General features: G+C 43.6%; 1 protein-coding gene across 2 annotated transcripts in view; it reads right to left on the bottom strand.

Annotated features, from left to right (window-relative positions):
• TRPM3 (transient receptor potential cation channel subfamily M member 3) overlaps positions 1-19,994 on the bottom strand; it is a 389,792-nt gene that overhangs the window by 138,588 nt on the left and 231,210 nt on the right. For both annotated transcript variants that reach the window (XM_075278698.1, XM_075278690.1), the window contains exons 9-11: positions 13,543-13,615; positions 10,256-10,356; positions 4,841-4,975 (exon numbers count right to left, since the gene is read on the bottom strand). In XM_075278698.1, the coding sequence (XP_075134799.1) occupies positions 4,841-4,975; positions 10,256-10,356; positions 13,543-13,615 (309 nt within the window). The remainder of the gene's footprint in view (positions 1-4,840; positions 4,976-10,255; positions 10,357-13,542; positions 13,616-19,994) is intronic.

Below are 19,994 nucleotides of genomic sequence, written 5' to 3'. Positions count from 1 at the left end.
GCCTATCTGTTGTTCTGGTCCATTGGAGGACTAAAACTACAGACAGTGGGACAGCTGTGATAATGGTTACATACAGAGCCCGGTATTTTTGGGTCTGTTGTTTTAAAACTGAAACCGATGTTGGAAAACATCCTCCATACAGGGCTTTTTTGATCATTGATTTCAGACAGATGTTGCTACAAAGTCTCCAGAGTCACCCAAATCAAAGGTTGTTTTCCACTTGGGAATCTACTTCTCCATTGCTGAGATATTGATGTTTTCTTCAACATGCCAATGAGCTCTTTGGAACAATGAGGGTGTGGTAACTGTTCATCAGAAAGCATTGGTTGCTCCAAGAGCTAATTTGCATGGGGACAAACACAGCAGTATCTCTTCATGAGAAGCACCGATTCAGGTAAATGTATCATATCTACTGTATCTGTGGTACTTGGTTGATAGGCTGGGTTATGGTGACAGACTCTCTTTACAGGGGTTTCCCTATAAGATGGGGTCTAAATGTATGATCTCAGTAGACCCTACTGCTGATACCCCACCAGTAACTAAATTGGGGGATCTAGAACCCTTCAGAATTCCTGTTCTATTAACCTTGGTGATCCTAGTTGTGTGGTCTCAAACAATCAGACATTTATCCATGAGACAGGTGATAATGTCACTTCTAGAAAATGCATTTAATGTAGATATTACATCATAATGTCTGTTCATGATGCCAGAATGTATAATAATATTTTTTAAAGAGTGCTGCAATTAGGGCTAGTTCACACAGGGCAAGAGGGGGCGGATTTTGATGCGGAATTTGCCTCAAAATCCGCCCCCTCACAATAGAGGTCTGTGTAGACTGCTAACGTTCTTGTTACTGCTAGAGGTTTGTTCCCGCTCACAGAAAAAAGAAGCAAGCTGCCCTTTCTTCAGGCGGATTCCGTGGCTGATTCAGTTACCACATCCACCTTGCGACAGCACTCTCCAGACTAGGCCCATTCATTTGGGCATAATTCGGAACGGAAAGGTGCGACAGAATGTGTTTACGTGGCACTCCGTGTGAACTAGCCCTTAAAAGTACTGAATTTATCTTAACACAAAGCATTATCATGTTGTGCTTAACCCCTTACCGACATGCGCCGTAATAGTACGGCGCATGTCGGGTCTGTAACTATGGCGACCGCCCGGGAGCCGGGCGGCCGCCATAGCCGCCGGGTGTCTACTGCTTTAAGCAGTAGACAACCGGCTCTAATGCCTCCTATCGGTCCCCGGACCGATCGGAGACATTAACCCCTCCGGCGCTGCGGTCAAAGGCGCCGGAGCCGCCATTTTGCCCGGGCTCGCCAGCTCCTGGAGCATGCTCCAGGGCCGACGTCCCGTTGCCATGACAGCCGGGAGCCTGTAAAAGGCTCCCAGGCTTGTCTGCAAATCCTCTCTTTTGCAGGCTGGTCTATGCAGCCTGCAAAAGAGAGGATGATTTATTCTAATGCATTGCATTAGTGATCAGACCCCCTGGGGTTCAACACCCCTAGGGGGTCTAATAAATGCAAAAAAATAAAATAAAAAAAAAAAAAAAGTAAAAAAAAATATAAAAAGTATTAAAAGTTCAAATCACCCCCCTTTCCCTAGAACACATATAAAAGTAGTTAAAAACTGTGAAACATATACATGTTAGGTATCCCCGCGTCTGAAATCGCCCACTCTACAAATCTATAAAAATATTTTTCCTGTTTGGTAAATGCCGTAGCGGGAAAAATAGTCGAAAATGCCAAACCGCCGTTTTTTCCACTGTTTTGATTCTGATAAAAATTTGAATAAAAAGTGATCAAAGCAATAACATTTCCCGAAAATGGTAGAACTAAAAAGTACACCCGGCCCCGCAAAAAAAGACACCCTACACACCCGACTTTTAGAATACAATTTTTTTAACACAGTTTTTGGAATTTTTTTTAGGGGTCAAAATGTAAATAAAACCATATAAATTTGGTATCCCTGGAACCGTACCGAAACACAGAATATAGGGGACATGTCATTTTGGCTGCACAGTGAACGCCGTAAAACCAAAGCCCGTAAGAAAGTCACAGAAATGCATTTTTTCTTCAAATCCACCCCATTCTGAATTTTTTCCCTGCTTCCCAGTACATTATATAGAATAAATAATGGTGGCATCATGAAGAAAAATTTGTCCCACAAAAATTAAGACCTCATATGGCTCTGGGAGCAGAGAAATAAAAAAGTTATGGGGTTTAGAAGGAGGGGAGTCAAAAACGAAAAACGAAAATCAAAAAATGCCATCGGCGGGAAGGGGTTAAAATGCCATATGCTAAAATCCAAAGAAGAACAGAAGTAAATCTTACAAAACACTGCAGTACTTAGTCTTAAATCACAATGTCGTGTAGAATGAAAGTAAAAACCCTTCAAAGCTGATCCTATTTACCTTCATACACAATTTGCAGCCCAGCAATCGATAGTATGCCTACCACTGCCAATTTTTTTTTTTTTTTCTTTTTTTGAAGAAACACATTAGAATTATTTAATATGTATGAATTACGGGTTTTGTTATGCACTACACCTGGGGACGTGTACAAGGCAAAGAAAAGAAGGATTCAGAAGTATTAGGCATTGTGATTTACAAGAGGAGGAAGAGGTCACAAGTAGTATTCTGTAAATACACGCATCTATATAGGAAACTGAGTCAATCACTTGTGTTTGTTACATTTGATGGCAATTCATCATCATGAATAAAAGTGAATAATAAACTACAAGGGGAAAACTTTAGAAGTTGACAAGCAATCATTATTTCTTTATTGTTACTTTTCATTACAAAAGTATTCCTATATACCTAAGGCGTAACTGTCATTTTACTCAGATCTGAAAAATATGCATGGTCTTGTGGTTTCCATACTACTCATTTTATTTCTCAAGTCTTTTACTTCCTCCTTCACCAGCTGCAACCTTGTTGCATTCCTAGCTGTCCTCTCCACAATGTGAGGCGTTTGCCACCTGTGTACAGTAGGTGCTGGAAATTCCTGTCCTGGACTTCATGACATAGTTACATAGTTAAAGAGGACCTTTCGCCACCTACAAGTCCAGCTCTTTGCATCGCTTATTATGTGATGCTCCACTAATTCTGGCACAGTTCCTTAGTGTACACTATTCCCAAGCAATTGATACAGTTAGTTTTGGTGCTAGACTCTGTTCTGTCAGGAGGGCGGTGTCAGGCAGGGCAGACAAGAGGGAGTGATTCTGAGCTCTGACTCTGGCTGCCTCTGATTTGGAGTCATACCCCTTTCCCTCGCCGAACACCGCTCTCCTGACATTATAGAGCTTAAATAGCACATGAAGCATCAAAACTAACTGCGCTGTGCTGAAATCAGTGTAGTGATGACTCTTCATAAATGTGAAGAACTTGAATTGGTGGAGGTGAAAGGTCCTTTTTAATAAGGATTAATAAATATGAAGGTCCATTTAGTTCAATGTTTATCCATGCTGCATGCTGATTCAAAGGAAGGCATAAACCCATGCGAGGATGACCCCAGTTAGCATATTAATAATAGCATATAATATTTACTGACGTGCACAGCTCCTGGCATTATACACATGCTAGGACCTGCACTGCTCACTCGTCGTACTCTTAGTATCAGTGGTTATGGTAATGCAGCAGCGTCCCATTGAACTCTATTGGACTCTACTGTATTTCCAAAAATCACTGTTACTAAAAGTATGGCGAGTGAGCAGTAAACTGCTGAACTGTGGCGGCCCTGACAATGTAAAATTGATGACTTAACCTATAGGGTGTTAATTTGTTAATGGTGGGTAACACTTAAATTATTACCATCAATTTTTTTTTTATTAGATAACCATCTAGCCCATTTTAAGATAGGGATATGGTATCTGCATTCAGTACATGTTGTGGCATGGCATTCTTTTGTTCTATTACTCTGTAACTGTAAAGAACCCCTTCCTATATAGATGCCTAAATCACTTATACCTGTAAGAATGTCCTTCATACACTTCTTGGATAGAATCAGTTATTCGTACTGACCTAATTTATTTTTAAAGTCTTTGCTCATATTCATACCTGTACAGTACTGTGTAAATCAATCCACCTGTATGACTTTTTTTTTCCAAGCTAAGTAAGTTCAAATTTTATAGGCTTTCATTGTACAAGAAATCTTTCATCCTATGTAATAATATAGTTGTCCACTTTTGACCCCCCTCTAACTCTTCTATATTCTTTGTAGAATGTTGAGTCCAAAATTGAATGACATATTTTAGATGTGGTCTTACAAGGAATGTATAGAGGGGTAATATTACATTTTGATCTCTGTTTTTTTAATCTTTTTATTCATCCTAAAATCATATTTGCTATTTTAGCTGCTCTTTGACACCAAGTACTGGTGCTCAGCTTACTTGTAACTAAACCCCACAAGACCTATGAACTAACCTACAACTACAGCAGGAGATATAAATGTAGCAAAGTTTACCTAGTCTTTCTGCAGCTTTGTACATCTGTGCCTGTGCCGGCTTTGCTGCATTGTCTTATAGCCCTGACACATGTGATGCTATAGACAGTAGTAATATGAATGTCAGCACAATACACATGTGTAGGACACATAGTTGTGACTGCCTACTTTGGCCAATTGTCAATGGAGGGGCAGTATTAGTGGCAATACTGTGCATTCTGAAGAGGTACGGTTCACATAGAAGAGAACGCTTAGTGGTTGGTACTTTGTAGCAATGTTTCAGCACAAAAATGCCATCTTAGGTGAATAAAGTAATTTGCATTTTGATGATGGTCACATTAACTATCATATGAGCACAAGTAAATTGAAGGTTAAATAATGAAGTCTGTTCTCCTTACCGTGTTGTATAGCTCCTCTAGCCTGGAAATTGTGAGAAATCGGTGCATACTGACTCCATTTTCTATGAGTAATTTTACAAAGTCTACTCTGTCCAGCACTAAGGCATCCAGCATTGCTTGTTCCAGGGACCCAACCTAATGGATGCAAAATCAATAATAGATTTAATTCATAATATTCTTAGAACAAGAATTAACTTAAAAGGGTATTCCCCCTACGCCCAACAGCAGCACAACTGGGGTATTCCTGCCCCTATGAGCTGTTAGGACAGGTGGAATTTTTAATTACCTAACAGCTTTTGACCCCTATAAGAGGCCGGAAGACCTGCTCCTCCCTTGTGTTTTTTTCTGTCCTGTGGGACAGGACAGGTGGTCAGGGGGGGAGCAGGTGTTCTGACCTCCTATAGGGGTCCACTACTCTCCCCCACCGGTACCTGACAGCGGAAGATCTTTTTCCTGGACATCCTCTTCTTTTTTCAGCAGAGGTCCCCTTCTCCCGGCGGGGACCCTGCCGGCTCGTGCGCGCTCCTGTCCGGCTGGCGCGCCGGGTCGGGGCTTTCCCCGGGTATAGGAACGCTAGACCTAGGAAGAGATGCATCCCTGAGTGCAGTAAGTAGTTAGTGTATCCTTTTTCTTCCTCCTCAGAATGTCTTCTTCTTCCTCCACTGTTCCGCCTAGAAGGAAGGCTGCTTCCAAAAAGAAGCATCTGGCGTGCGCTTCTTGTAGAGTGCTGCTGCCTGATGACTCCCAATATCGCTTCTGTCAGGGGTGCAGGGCCCCCTCTGTTGAAACAACTCCCATGCGAGAGATGGTGTCCTGGGTGAAGGGGTACGTCCAGGACTCCATGAAAAGAATGGAAGCCGTCTCCCTGGCCAAGAGGCCATGGCTGGATTGTGAATTGTCCCTGCCGCCTCTGGAAAAGCTGCGCCTCAGGGATGTGGAGTCGTCTTCTAGTACGGAGGAGGAGAAGGAGATTTTTCCCCTGGACAAAATGTCCAGAGTATTCAAGACCCTAAGAATCAGAGACCGGGAAGGCGGGGAAGGCTCTAGCCGTAGGTCTCGCACCTTCAGGCCCTCTTCGGAGATGCTCCGCCTGATGGAGGGCGAATGGAGGCACCCGGAGAGATCCTTTGCGCCATCCACACGCTTCAAGGCACTTTTTCCCGTCTCTGAGAGTCAACTAAAGGCGTGGGGTCCCCCGCCAAAGGTGGACGTCGCCGTGGCCAAGTTATCAAGGCGCTCCATCCTTCCATCAGAGGACGGCTCGGGCCTCAGGAACCCCATGGATCGCCGAGTCGAAGGATCTTTGAGGCGTGTATATTCGTCCGCCTCTGCCCAGGCCTCTTTGGGCATGGTCGTGAATGAGGTAGCAACTGGCTTACGCGCAGAACTGTCATCCCTGGCCAAGGACATCGATTCCGGCGTGGATCGTGATGATCTCCTCGCGGCAGTGTCCGACATCACGCTGTTGGTGGATCACCTGACAGAGGCTACCCATTTTCAGACCCGTCTGGCGGATAGATCCATGGCACTGGCTACTGTGGCTCGCCGACCCCTATGGCTGAAGCCCTGGAAGGCTGACCTTACTTCCAAAAATAGCCTCTGTGGTCTCCCCTTTGAGCCCGGACGGCTGTTCGGAAGGGAGCTCGACCACATCATGGAAGGCTGGGCCGACTCCAAGGGCAAGAACCTGCCACAGCCCCTTGAAGGTCGGAGTACGTCCTTTCGAGGAAGAGGCACTCGAAGAGGCACCAGAGGCCAGCGGCGATCCGGGAAAGGAAGAGGTCGGGGCTCATCTCGTGGCCGTAAGAATGCCCCCTTCTAATTCCCTCTCAGTACACCCCCCTTCCTACTCCCCCCCCCCTCCCCTGGGGTGGGCGGTCGTCTGTCCCACTATGTGGAGGCCTGGCGGCAGAATATTCGGGACCCCTGGGTCATCCAGACGATCCAGGAAGGCTATAAAATTAATTTGGTTTCCCAGCCGCCAGAGAAGGTGGTAAGAACCCGCCCTCTTCAGGGCCCCAAACAACTTCATCTGGAGAGATTGATTCAGGAGTACGTGGACAAGGCCGCGCTAGAGATGGTTCCTTGCGCAGAACAAGGCACAGGCGTCTACTCTCCAGTCTTCTTGGTCCCCAAGCCATCAGGCGAGTGGCGTATGATCATCGATCTCAGTTATCTGAATCACTTCATCCGCAGGCTGCGGTTTCGCATGGAAACCATAAGGTCAGTACTACCTTTCATGCACCCTGGAGATCACTTCGTCACTCTGGACCTGAAGGACGCCTACCTCCACGTACCCATCTTTCTGGCACACCGAAAGTTCCTAAGGATTGCCGTAGACATACAGGGGAAAGAGGCGCACTTCCAGTTCGCAGCCCTCCCGTTCGGCATATCCTCCGCCCCCCACACCTTCACAAAGGTCATAGCTCCGGTCGCTGCCGCCCTGCGCCTTCAAGGCATATTCATAGTCCCGTACCTGGACGACTGGTTTCTGAAGGCTCATTCAAAGGAGGTTCTTACCACGCAGGTGCAGACCGTCGTAGCTCTACTAGACAAGCTGGGGTGGCTGGTAAACTGGCAGAAGTCAGTGATGGTGCCATCAACATGAGTTCAGTTCCTGGGACTTATTCTAGACTCTCTCAACATGACGGTCTCTCTACCCTCTCCTCGCAAAAGGAAAATTGCTCGGGCAGCACATCATTTGTCTTCCACACGGAAGGTCACCATCAGGATGGCGATGAAGGTCCTTGGATTGATGTCCGCTGCCCTAGATGCAGTTCCTTGGGCCCTATGGCATATGCGCCCTCTACAGAACGAGATCTTGAGAGTCTGGAATCACAGTCCTTCAGGTTTACAGAAGCCAATCCAGTTAACCATCAGCACCCGGCAAACCTTGCCCTGGTGGACCCATCTGCGAGATGGGAAGTCCTCGGTCCAGCCCGCCTGGACCCTGTTGACTACAGATGCCTCCCTCACAGGCTGGGGAGCTGATCTGGGGGAGACCCCGGTTCAAGGTACATAGAATCAGCGGGAGAGGACGCACTCATCCAACTGGCGCGAGCTTACCGCAGTTCATCGAGCCCTTCTTTTCATTTGCACCACTTCTACGAGGGAAAGCGGTCAAAGTAAGATCAGACAATCTGACGACAGTCCACTATATCAACAAGCAGGGAGGAACCAGGTCCCCCTCGCTCATGCAAGTCACCAACCTGATCTTCTCCTGGGCAGAACGAAACCTCTCCCAGCTGGCCGCGGTACATATCCAGGGCCGCCTGAACATCCTAGCGGACCAACTCAGCAGAGGCCGGCCGACTGCAGGCGAATGATCCCTGAATCAGGACATCTTCCACTACCTGACCAGGAGGTGGGGTCTCCCCGAGGTAGATCTGATGGCCACCCAACACAATGCCAAAGTAGAAAGGTTTTGCTCCCTGTACCGGGAAAACAACCCTTTGGCTGTGGATGCCCTGTCAATACCATGGAGGTTCGAACTGGCATACGTGTTCCCTCCCATCCCGATGATACCGAAGGTATTGGCAAAACTCAGGCAGGACCAGACTTCGGCAATAGTGATCATGCCGTTCTGGCCAAAAAGGGCATGGTTCACCGACCTTATCCTTATGAGTCGGGGGAACTACTGGAGGCTTCCACCAGTCAGGAACCTGGTGTCACTGAACAGTCGGCCGTGCCTGGGCCTAGACAAATTCAACCTCACTGCCTGGAGGCTAACCGCGCCATACACGCAGACAGAGGATTGTCCCAGGGAGTGCTAAGTACCTTAGCCCATTCAAGAGCAGAGGCAACCAATCAGAGCTACCAAAGGATCGCCCGGATATTCCGAGATTGGTGTACAGGCAGCCACCGCGATCCAGACAGAGATGCAGTCCTAGAGTTCTTACAGAACGGCTTGGAGAGAGGACTAGCACCTGCCACCCTCAAGGTTCAAGTGTCAGCTCTATCTGCTCTCCTGGAGACACGGTTATCACAAGATCCTCTTGTCAAACAGTTCCTTAGGGGGGCTGCCAGGCTCCGCCCCCAGGTACGGCCCCCTGTCCCCAGGTGGGACCTGGCCGCGGTTCTACAAGGGCTATGTGCGCCCCCCTTCGAACCATTATCTGAAGTGGACTGGAAGTACCTGTCATTTAAAGTGACCTTTCTGTTGGCAATAACCTCCGCCAAGAGGGTTGGCGAATTGCAGGTTCTAGCAGCCTCCGAACCTTTCATAACTTTCTTTCCTGACAGAGTACAGCTAAGGTTTGTCCCAGGATTCTTGCCGAAGGTACCCACACTTCAGAACACCAATCAAGTGATCACCCTACCGGGGTTCTTTCCCTCCCCTGCCACTGAGCAGGAGGAGAAGCTACACACACTGGATCTGGTAAGAGCACTACGTATCTACCTGGATCGTACAGCACCGTTCTGAAGATCAGAGAATCTTCTGGTTAATGTGTTTGGCCACAATAGAGGCGCTAAAGCATCAAAGGTAACCCTGTCTAGATGGATCAGAGAAGCTATCAGCTGTTCCCTACAGGCTCAGAATCTTCCTGTTCCAGATTTCCTACGAGCCCATGCCACCCGATCAGTGGCGACATCATGGGCAGAGACACGGTTCCTCTCTCTAGAACAGATATGTGCTGCAGCCTCTTGGAGCTCACAGCTGACTTTTGCCAAACACTACAGATTGGACTGGCGTACGGCCGATGCTACAGCATTTGGGCACTCCGTCTTGGCATCAGCCTGCCAGGAGGTCCTGCCCTAGGGGAGATAATACTTGCTAAATCCCCAGTTGTGCTGCTGTTGGGCGTAGGGGGAAAGAAAGATTATGAATGATAATCTGTTTTCCCTTAGCCCAAACAGCAGCACAAGGCTCCCTCCCTAAGAGGTGCTATTGTACAGATTTTGTGTATGTGTGTGTAGCTCTTGGCATAGATTGCTCTCTGTATATCATACTTGTTACTAACAAAAGGGAGGAGCAGGTCTTCCGGCCTCTTATAGGGGTCAAAAGCTGTTAGGTAATTAAAAATTCCACCTGTCCTAAAAGCTCATAGGGGCAGGAATACCCCAGTTGTGCTGCTGTTTGGGCTAAGGGAAAACAGATTATCATTCATAATCTTTCTTTCCCTTCTCAAGGATCTTATCTATACTGCTAGCTTATGTAAATTCAAGAGTTTTCCTAAACACATTGCTTAAAAAGGCACCTACATCACCCGCTAAACCCCACACACTTTACTTCATGCTTTTAAATAGAGATGAGAGAAATGCAAAATGGCTAAAGGCCACAATGAATTATGTCTACGTCTTCTGGTGTAATCCTGACTATAAATTGCTCCATGGCTCTTATTACAAATGAACTATGTTTAAATGTATAAAACTGAATCCTGTTGGTAAAACAACAGTAGCACATAACATCTGTACCGGCCACTGTTGTCCATAAATAAAGATCTGGCTCCGAGCAATATCCACTCTGTTCCAGGCTAATGCAAGGCTCAGCTGGTCCGGAGCAGAAGCATTGGCACCTGTTGGACAAGAAAAATAGCAATTTTAAATCAAGTAATATAGAACGAATACACTAATGTACTCAGCATTTATGTCATGGGAACACTAAACATTTTTTTGACACTTTCCCTTGCTTCTGTATTGAGAGAATATTACTGTGTACGGGAGTACAGGCTTTATACGATGTAGAGAAAATGAGGGGAGAAGGTAACTTTTAACAGTTATACATTTCAGACATTACAAAATGTGCAAGCTTTTGAGACACTAACCCCTCATTCACATCTACGTTTGGTAATCTGTTCGGGGAGTCCGCATGGGGATTCTCGGAACGGCATACCAAACACAATTGCAAGCACTATGCAGTAAAAGCACACGGATCCCCATAGACTATAATGGGGTCCGTGTGCTTGCTGTGCGCTGCCCGCACGAAACATGCAGACAGGAAAGTAGATTGTGAACTACTTTCCTGTCCGCATGATCACTGCGGAGATCTGTCGGCAAGCACATAGACCCTGTTATAGTCTATGGGGATCCGTGTGCTTTCACTGCACACTACTTGCAATTGCGTTTGGTATACCGTTCGGGGATGGGGGGGGTCCCCATGCGGACTCCCCCGGATGGAATATAAACGCAGATGTGAACCGACCCTGAGGCTGTAGTGCTATCTAAATTATTTCCAGAGAGATCACTGGTTGAAAACACAGTCAGGGTTAAGACATTTATATACATCTGTATAATATATATGATCTAAAATCCAATCACGACTGTGTTTTCGACGAGTGATATCTCTGTAAATAATATAGATAGCATCCAAATTAGAGAATCTCCTTTTTCATATGACACAAAACTCAAGTTTGTACATCTTATAATGTCTGATATATAAATATTTAAAGTGACCCTCACCCCCTCAATTTCTCTACATATTACAGCCTGTACTCCAGTATACAGTAACATTCAATGAGAGCCATTGCCTGTAGCCATTCTTGGTCCATGATTTCCATATCTATTTCAAGTGTGGCAAGTCTTACATTGATTGCTTACAGTTTTCTCGCTATCTTACAGTCAACCAGTCAAGACTGGGAGCACAAATTTGTCTGTTATTACAGATGTACGCTGCTCTGCATCCAGAAGTATTATGTTCTGAAGCATAAAATGAATTACCAAGAACTATATTCCATCCCAAATAAGGTAACAAAAACAACAGTTCTTGCTTATTTAGGCATAGAGCACAAAGAAAACTATCACACATAAGTCGGCGACCTGTCGACTCTAACTACTTGTTCAATGTTTATTAAAAAAGTGATAGGAAGTGAACCTGCTATGGATCAGGAAGAGTTAGGTGGATGGATATTTAGTTTTGTTAGAAAGATTCCAGAATAATTTGTATTTTATCCCTTTACATCTCTACACATTTAGAATTTAGGACTATGAATATGGGGACTATGAACATGCATACATAGATGTCTATCACTGTTTAGGATGGCATACCGGACTCTTAAGCAGCGCAGAATGAGCAGACTTTATTAAAAAATTAAATTATACTGGAACTTCTCTAACAAAAGTAGATGACATGCTTAGATGCTAACTTACAGACAACAATCCTGACAAATATGGCTTGTCCCAGCCTAAAAAAGGGTGCATTTTGTGCAAGCCCTTGCCAAAAATGGTTGTTCCTGGGCTGTTTTATGGTGATTCTGTGGTAGGCTCTTAAATTAATCAATTCTAGCTGATGAAAACTTGTCATGAATATAACTTACTGGCTTCAGATTGGACTCCATTTTCAATGTTTATTTCAATGATTTACTCTAAGTGTAAGCATACTTTTATTCACTTTTTTCCATAAATCTATAGTGCAGGTGAAAACAACAAGCCTTGTAATATACTTTATTAAAGAAAAGACGTTTATACAATTTATTTTTGCATTTACATCTGATCTTTCTCCGATTCTGTCAGTACACATGCACAAGGAGATCAGCTTATGAATCCTACCCAACAGACAATGAAGTCTATTGGGGGAGGAGAGAAGGGGTGAGAGAGAGATATAGGGAAGTCTACAGAATTAAAGTAGTAATTTCTGTCAGGAGACGACTGGATAGTAATACCTAATAATCTAATCCCTGTGTTGTGAATAACAACTGATACTCTATAGTGCAGAGGGGTCACTCTGATGTCTCTTTGCCTTGAGGAGTTTTCTTCTTTCTGCCCCTCCCCTCTCAATACACTTCTATTGTACAGATTTTCCCAGTGGTAGAAGAAAGTAATTGAGTGATGCTTTGAAGCAACTGTAATATGACTTTCTCCTAGCCCGGCAGTCATTTAATGGATGCTGGAGAACTGCAGGAGCTGCTGGGCTCTAGAAGACCCAGATCAGTTTTTCAGTGTAACAGCAGATGTTGGACCAACCTGATCAGGGATCAGGTCAAAAGACTGCACTCACCCAAGCGGTTCCAGGAATTCCTGGGCATCACTTATCCAGTGAATATACAGGAGGATCTGCTCGGTATTTCTTTTTGTTTTCTTTCCAGTTTTTCAGTGTATACTAGTAGGCTATGCTCTTCATGTAAATGTAGCTAATATAGAAACTAGAGCTGAGACTGAAGCCCATCAAGCTACGCCATACATGCAAAGAACTAGTACCTTCATTTTCATAGGAATAAAACAGCAATTTCCATGAAAATGGGAATAGAAACTGACAACCAGAGTTATAATTAAAAACCGTAGCGCAACCAATTTACTGCCGATATACTCCCTTTAAGTAAAAGAAGATAATGCAGCACTCAGAGTTTCCCATATATACATAAAGATATATATATATATATATATATATATATATATATATATATATATATATATCTTTTATGGCCAAAGTAGATTAGAACCTATCTGCCTGTTATATAATTAGAATATTTTTGTAATATTTATAACACATACAATAGCAATGTATTTTATTGTTTGGAATTATCATTTCTCCCTTGTGCTTTATATCAGTAGTTTGTAACCTGTTGTTGTTCAACAGTTTCTACAGACTACATGTCACAGAAAGGAGACAATTCTAGGATCCTTGTAACTTCATAACAGTTTAAGAGCCATAGGATGCAATACTCTAAATAGTGTCACAAGAGCAAGAAATGCATTAAGATAATAATATGATCCATAAAGACAATGTTTACATATTTTTGGTAATTACATTGCTTTCTTATAATCACCTTTTAGCAGAGCTGTCAAGATTGCTAAATCAATATCTTGATGACCTTCTGAGCCCATTCTGAACACTGTAATCTGGAAGATAAGGAAATAAAGGGATGAATGATTGTCCATGATATATGATCAATGATTAGATGGATTCCTGTAATCAATGTGCTAAAATGATATTGCAGACGTTTACAATTAAATTGATATGATTAATGATTAGGGCTCAATTTACCTTTTCTTCAGACATCTTAAGACTAAGGCCTCACGGTGCGGTATAGCTACTTTTTTGTTGCTGATTTTGCTGGATTTCTTGAGCCAAACCCAGGAGTGGCTACAAAAGGAACGGGACATATAAAGTATGAGTATATCTTGTCCATTCTGCTGAATCCACTTCTGTCTTCGGCTCAGTAAAACACAGCAAAATCTGAACCAAAAAAAAGCAGCTTTTCCACAATGTAGGACCTTAGTCCAAGGTGGGCATACAGTTTAGGCAGCTGTTGGCAAATGCTTGTTAAGCAGAAAGCTATTCCTACGTCCCCCGATTTACATATACTTGCATAGTTTGGCTAGTGTATTTGTTCTCAATAGAGAAAGAGCCCAGTGGTGCTTTATTTCCCTTGAGGATGTTAGGATCACATCTTCCATCTTGTATTCTGTCAGCCATTTTGTAAGCATTTTCTGTTCTAAGCTTCATAAGGATGTCTGTTTAGAGTCTAAGAGACCCCTTTAGGGGATAAGGCGTGTGGAATGTTAATGGTTGGGTTATAACTCCTTATCTATTTGTGGTCATTTTTGAGAGTGGGTGTAGAAACCGGTTCAAATAACCTGTTTGGTCATTAGCCCCAAGGCCAGAGCGGACCAGCATGTGATCATTATCTCTCTTTCTGTGATATACATCTAGAACTAGTGTATGATGTTGGCTTACACATAAATATCTTAGATTCTTTTTCATGTCATGAGAAAGGTCATCCCAGGTTGGAGTGTAATAATGATATGCAGACCTTATCCAATAGTCATGTGCCACAGCTTATGTCATTAGAATAGTCCAACCTGCTTTTGTCTGTATAAATATTGACTCCTGTAACAATAAATCAGAACTCACTTGATACACTATGTGTGTGCGTGTGGCTTCTCCAGGCCCAATGGGTGGTAGCCCATCTAGGCCTGTTAATTAATTATTTAATTTGGAACCCTGCAACATACTATGAGGACTCTTTAATGTCCCCGACAAATTGGCGCTTCCAACATGCGGCTTGAGAAATAAGGAGACGGTTTGCTGATCCCTCGGACGACCAGTGATTACAGAAGTTCCTGGGACCACAGATCCAACAAAAGTCAGCGCTGCAGGTGAGAACTTTTTTTCTTACCAATCTGATCTGTGTTCCTAAGGACTTCTTGTACTCCTGTCCCAGTGTGAGGTAAACACATATGTTCCTTATATAGATATCTCAAGCTTTTTGCAAAGAACCTAAGAGCAGTATGTTGTATGGGTGTTGCTAGCTAGGAACTTGGGCTGAAATTGTTAGCTGATCTGTTGTGGTTGTGCATTCATTGTAGTCATTTGTGTTCTGTGGAAAGTAAGTAGTCACGTGACAAAGGGACATAGTGATCCCTAAAACCCTCCATCTGACCTTGATTAGTCGCTTTTGATTTAGATACAGTAGTATCTTGGAAAAAAAGGGCAAGAAAAAGGCAGAGGGACCTTAAAAGTCACTTTTGATTTAGATACAGTATATATAGTGTGCTATATCTTGGAAAAAAAGGACAGAAGGGAAGGAGGAAATCCTCTAAACTGATCTTGAAAGTCTCCATTAAATAGGAATTTGGGGCAGGAAGAGACAGTGTGTAGTAGGAAAGCACGCAGAACAAAATGGGAGGAGTGCGGAGTCAGCCAGTATGGAAATCAGCTCAAGAGATAGTAGAAGAGAGAGAGTAGAGCCGTGGTGAACAGCTGTAGCAAATTGTTGAAGTTGTTTAGTATTTCTACAATATAAAGTATAAGAATCTTGATTCATGTTCTCAGACTTGACAAAGTCAGGATGTTGTTGTACTGGACTTCTGAATAGTAGTCATTGGCAAGGAACTGACTCCATCCATAGAGGCTGGGTTCAGGATCAAAAATTAAGTAAAATGTTGAAAAGTTGGACGCAGGTAAGCAGGGAAATAGAAAGGGAGGGGTATAGAAATAAGGAACATGAGGGAGTCATGTATTATGCCCCCCCTGAGAAAAACCCATCTCCCTATGGGCAAAACTCTACACCATCTGCTCCAGGTAATCCTGGTCAGGAAAGAGCCTGTAAACTAAAATGGCGGCATAGTGAAGCCCCTGCCTTATTACAAGCTGCCAAGGGCCTTGAGTTAGATCACAGGTCTGAGAAGGAGAAAAAGGTATTGCTTGCCTTCAATAATAAAAACTCTGGCCAGAGAACTCACAACAGACAAGGAGGCAAACAAAAACACAATTACAAGTGTTATCACTGTGGGAAGCCAGGCCATTTTATAAAAGACTGTAGATCTTTAAAAGCTAGAAACCCCCCAGCTCAGGGCACTGACCAATGTGCCAACACCCCTCAATGAGGAGTTGGCAACCCTGTACCAGTCCTCCCTGCAAAAACATCAGAAGAAGGTGTGACAATAATACATAAAACAAAGGGGAGGTATTGGGGGAAGAAATCCCCTTCTTAGTGGATACAGGGGCTGCCATTTCTGTTGTTAAAGTATACCACATACCTTATGAGCTGAGGACTGATAAATCTCAATCTTGTGTTGGATTAGGAGGAAAAAGAATCATTTTAAAAGAAACAGTGCCACTCAATGTGAAATTTAGAGGGCAAAATGTCACCAAATTGCTTGTTAGTGACGATGTGCCAACATCTCTTATTGGTACTGAGGTATTAACGGTGCTTGGTGCAAATATAAAATTTGATCCTAGTGGGGAGGTACAAGTGGAAACATCAGCTATTACCATTGATGAATTTTCTATGCTGGCTGCCTCATTGTCTGAGTCATTTCCTGTTTCTGTACTAACTAAGGAGGAATCCACCCAGCTTTCCCAGGTACCAGATAAATTCACAATGAGTGTCAGGCCCCTCCCCCACCTCCTATTGTCCTCTGTATATCCACAGCAGAGGTATCATGTTATACAGGTTTGGTAGGAGTCAGCAAGAAGGGGGAAGGGGAGACAGCAGGTGGCTAAGTTGTCAGCTATAAGTGAGATTGTAACATTGTAACACCATTGGTATAATGTATGGAGAATTATGAATATATGGTTTAATAATTTGTAACTGTATAGGGTAAGGTGGTCATATAGATGGTATGTCGAAAGAAAAGAAAAAGATATTAATATGTAATGTTGGTATCAGTATTGGCTGTTTAAATCATATTAAATGTCTTTAGATTTGGCATAAATTTTAGATAATCATTATTATGTTTATTTTCCAGTGACGAGAAGACGAAGCCATCTAATGACATGTTTTGTTTATTTTTCTTCAATATTCAGCTGTGCAGGAATTATAACTAACTCTGTGATTATTTGTAGGAAAAGAGACAATAAGTGAGATATCACTGTACAAAATATATGAAAATTGACAAGTTCTTTATGATTCAATGGATGTGTGTGTGTCTGGAGCTCCAGTGTGAAGTTTGCATGGAAAGTGAATGGGCCCATATGTATGTCAATTATATGTACAGGTTACATGTGTTTGCTATATGCACATGCTCTGTTTGCCTATGTCTGTATTGTTACATTTTTAGTCTCCACAGGGAGCAGATGAAGAAATTGAATGCTGATAGTCCCACAGAGGGTGGTGACAAGTAGATATGAGTTCCTTTCCATCGTTGAAAATATATATATATGTACAGTATGTCTTCTGGTGAATATGAGATGTACTTGATATACCATGTACATGTACTAGGTACTCAGTGTTTATTGGTTATGAGTTTATACTATAAACCCATGAATGTTAACAATCGGGAATTATTTTGTGAAAAAGTTGTATCTAATACTTGTAAAATGTTATTGATCATTTCTATTCAGATTGATCCTTCTGATATGGGATTAGGCATCATAAAGGGGTAGGCAATGCATGTGAGCTATCTTAATATGTACACGCAGGTAAAGATAAATCGTAGTTTTGCAAAACAAAAGTGGTATTTCTGCGGCATTGTTTGCTACAAGGTGATAGACATCTGACTAAGTAGATCAGAAGGCACTCGGATATCTGCTCTGTAATGTGTTTTTGTGTATAAATTCTTGTTATGACGGGGGAGATAGATTGATCCCTTAAAGTTTTTGCCTTCTCTGCTGATATATTTTGAGCATTTAATGAATTAGTTGTAATTCTGGAATAATTAGAAGTTGTAGAGAATTGAATTTACTTAGGATTGTATAAATAAGTCTGAATACAGGTTTGGCAAGTTTTAGCCAGCCAGCGACTTACAATGGCTGTACCCAGGGGCGTAACTACCGTGGTAGCAGCAGTAGCAGCTGCCACAGGGCCCGGGCCATTAGGGGGCCCGGTGACAGCCGCTACCGCTGCGGTTTTTTTTTTTTTTTTAAAGTCCGTTACGGGCCCCATTCACTTGCCGATCCTGGCTGGGCCGGGATCGGCAAGTGACACTGCGGGGCCCACAGAGGCTATCATTATACTCGGGGGTCTTTGCAGACCCCAGAGTATAATGATCGGAGCACCGGGAGGGGTAAGGTAACATAAAAAACAGTGTTACTTACCTCTACGCGATCCTGCCAGGCCTCCGTCATTCGTGTCTGACGTCACATGACCCAGGCCAGCTTCCCGGGTCATGTGACGTCTGACGTCATTAAAGCTGGACAAGAGCGGACAGGACAGCCGACAGGAACAGGTAAGCAACTGTCTCTGTTCTTTTAATGGTTTTAATCCCCCGGGTCTCCGATTATTATACTCTGGGGTCTTTTCAGACCCCAGAGTATAATAAATGTTTATAGGTGTCCACAGTGGGACATATGGGGACACTATGGGGGATAATACTGTGTGTGCAGGGGCACTATAGGGGTTAATACTGTGTGTACATTGGACATTATAGGGGTTAATAATACTGTGTGCATTAGACACTATAGGGGTTAATAATACTGTGTGCATTGGACACTATAGGGGTTAATACTGTGTGTGCATTGGACACTATAGGGGTTAATACTGTGTGTGCATTGGACACTATAGGGGTTAATACTGTGTGTGCATTGGACACTATAGGGGTTAATAATACTGTGTGTGCAGGGGACACTATAGGGGTTAATACTGTGTGTGCATTGGACACTATAGGGGTTAATAATACTGTGTGTGCAGGGGACACTATAGGGGTAAATACAGTCATGGCCAAAAGTTTTGAGAATGACACAAATCTTATATTTTCACATGATCTGCTGCCCTCTGGTTTTTATGTGTGTTTGTTAGATGTTTCTATCACATACAGAAATATAATTGCAATCATATTATGAGTAACAAAAGCTTATATTGACAGAATGAGTTAATGCAGCAAGTCAATATTTGCAGTGTTGACCCTTCTTCTTCAGGACCTCTGCAATTCTCCCTGGCATGCTCTCAATCAACTTCTGGACCAAATCCTGACTGATGGCAGTCCATTCTTGCACAATCAATGCTTGCATTTTTTCAGAATTTGTAGGTTTTTGTTTGTCCACCTGTCTCTTGATGATTGACCACAAGTTCTCAATGGGATTAAGATCTGGGGAGTTTCCAGGCCATGGACCCAAAATCTCTATGTTTTGTTCCCTGAGCCATTTAGTTATCACCTTTGCTTTATGGCAAGGTGCTCCATCATGCTGGAAAAGGCATTGTTGATCGCCAAACTGCTCTTGGACGGTTGGGAGAAGTTGATCTTGGAGGACATTTTGGTACCATTCTTTATTCATGGCTGTGTTTTTAGGCAAGACTGTGAGAGAGCCGATTCCCTTGGCTGAGAAGCAACTCCACACATGAATGGTTTCAGGATGCTTTACAGTTGGCATGAGACAAGACTGGTGGTAGCGCTCACCTCGTCTTCTCCGAATAAGCTGGTTTCCAGATGTCCCAAACAATCGAAAAGGGGATTCATCAGAGTAAATGACTTTACCCCAGTCCTCAGCAGTCCATTCCCTGTACCTTTTGCAGAATATCAGTCTGTCCCTGATGTTTTTCTGGAGAGAAGTAGCTTCTTTGCTGCCCTCCTTGAGACCAGGCCTTTCTCCAAGAGTCTCCGCCTCACAGTGCGTGCAGATGCACTCACACCTGCCTGCTGCCATTCCTGAGCAAACTATGCACTGCTGGTAGCCCGATCCCGCAGCTGAAACACTTTTAAGAGACGGTCCTGGCGCTTGCTGGTCTTTCTTGGGTGCCCTGGAGCCTTTTTGCCAACAATGGAACCTCTCTCCTTGAAGTTCTTGATGATGCGATAGATTGTTGACTGAGGTGCAATCTTTCTAGCTGCGATACTC

This window comes from Leptodactylus fuscus, chromosome 1 (assembly GCF_031893055.1).
Source record: "Leptodactylus fuscus isolate aLepFus1 chromosome 1, aLepFus1.hap2, whole genome shotgun sequence".
NCBI lineage: Eukaryota > Metazoa > Chordata > Amphibia > Anura > Leptodactylidae > Leptodactylus > Leptodactylus fuscus.
The sequence above is the reverse complement of the archived record's forward strand: the minus strand, read 5'-3'. Positions and strand labels throughout refer to the sequence as shown.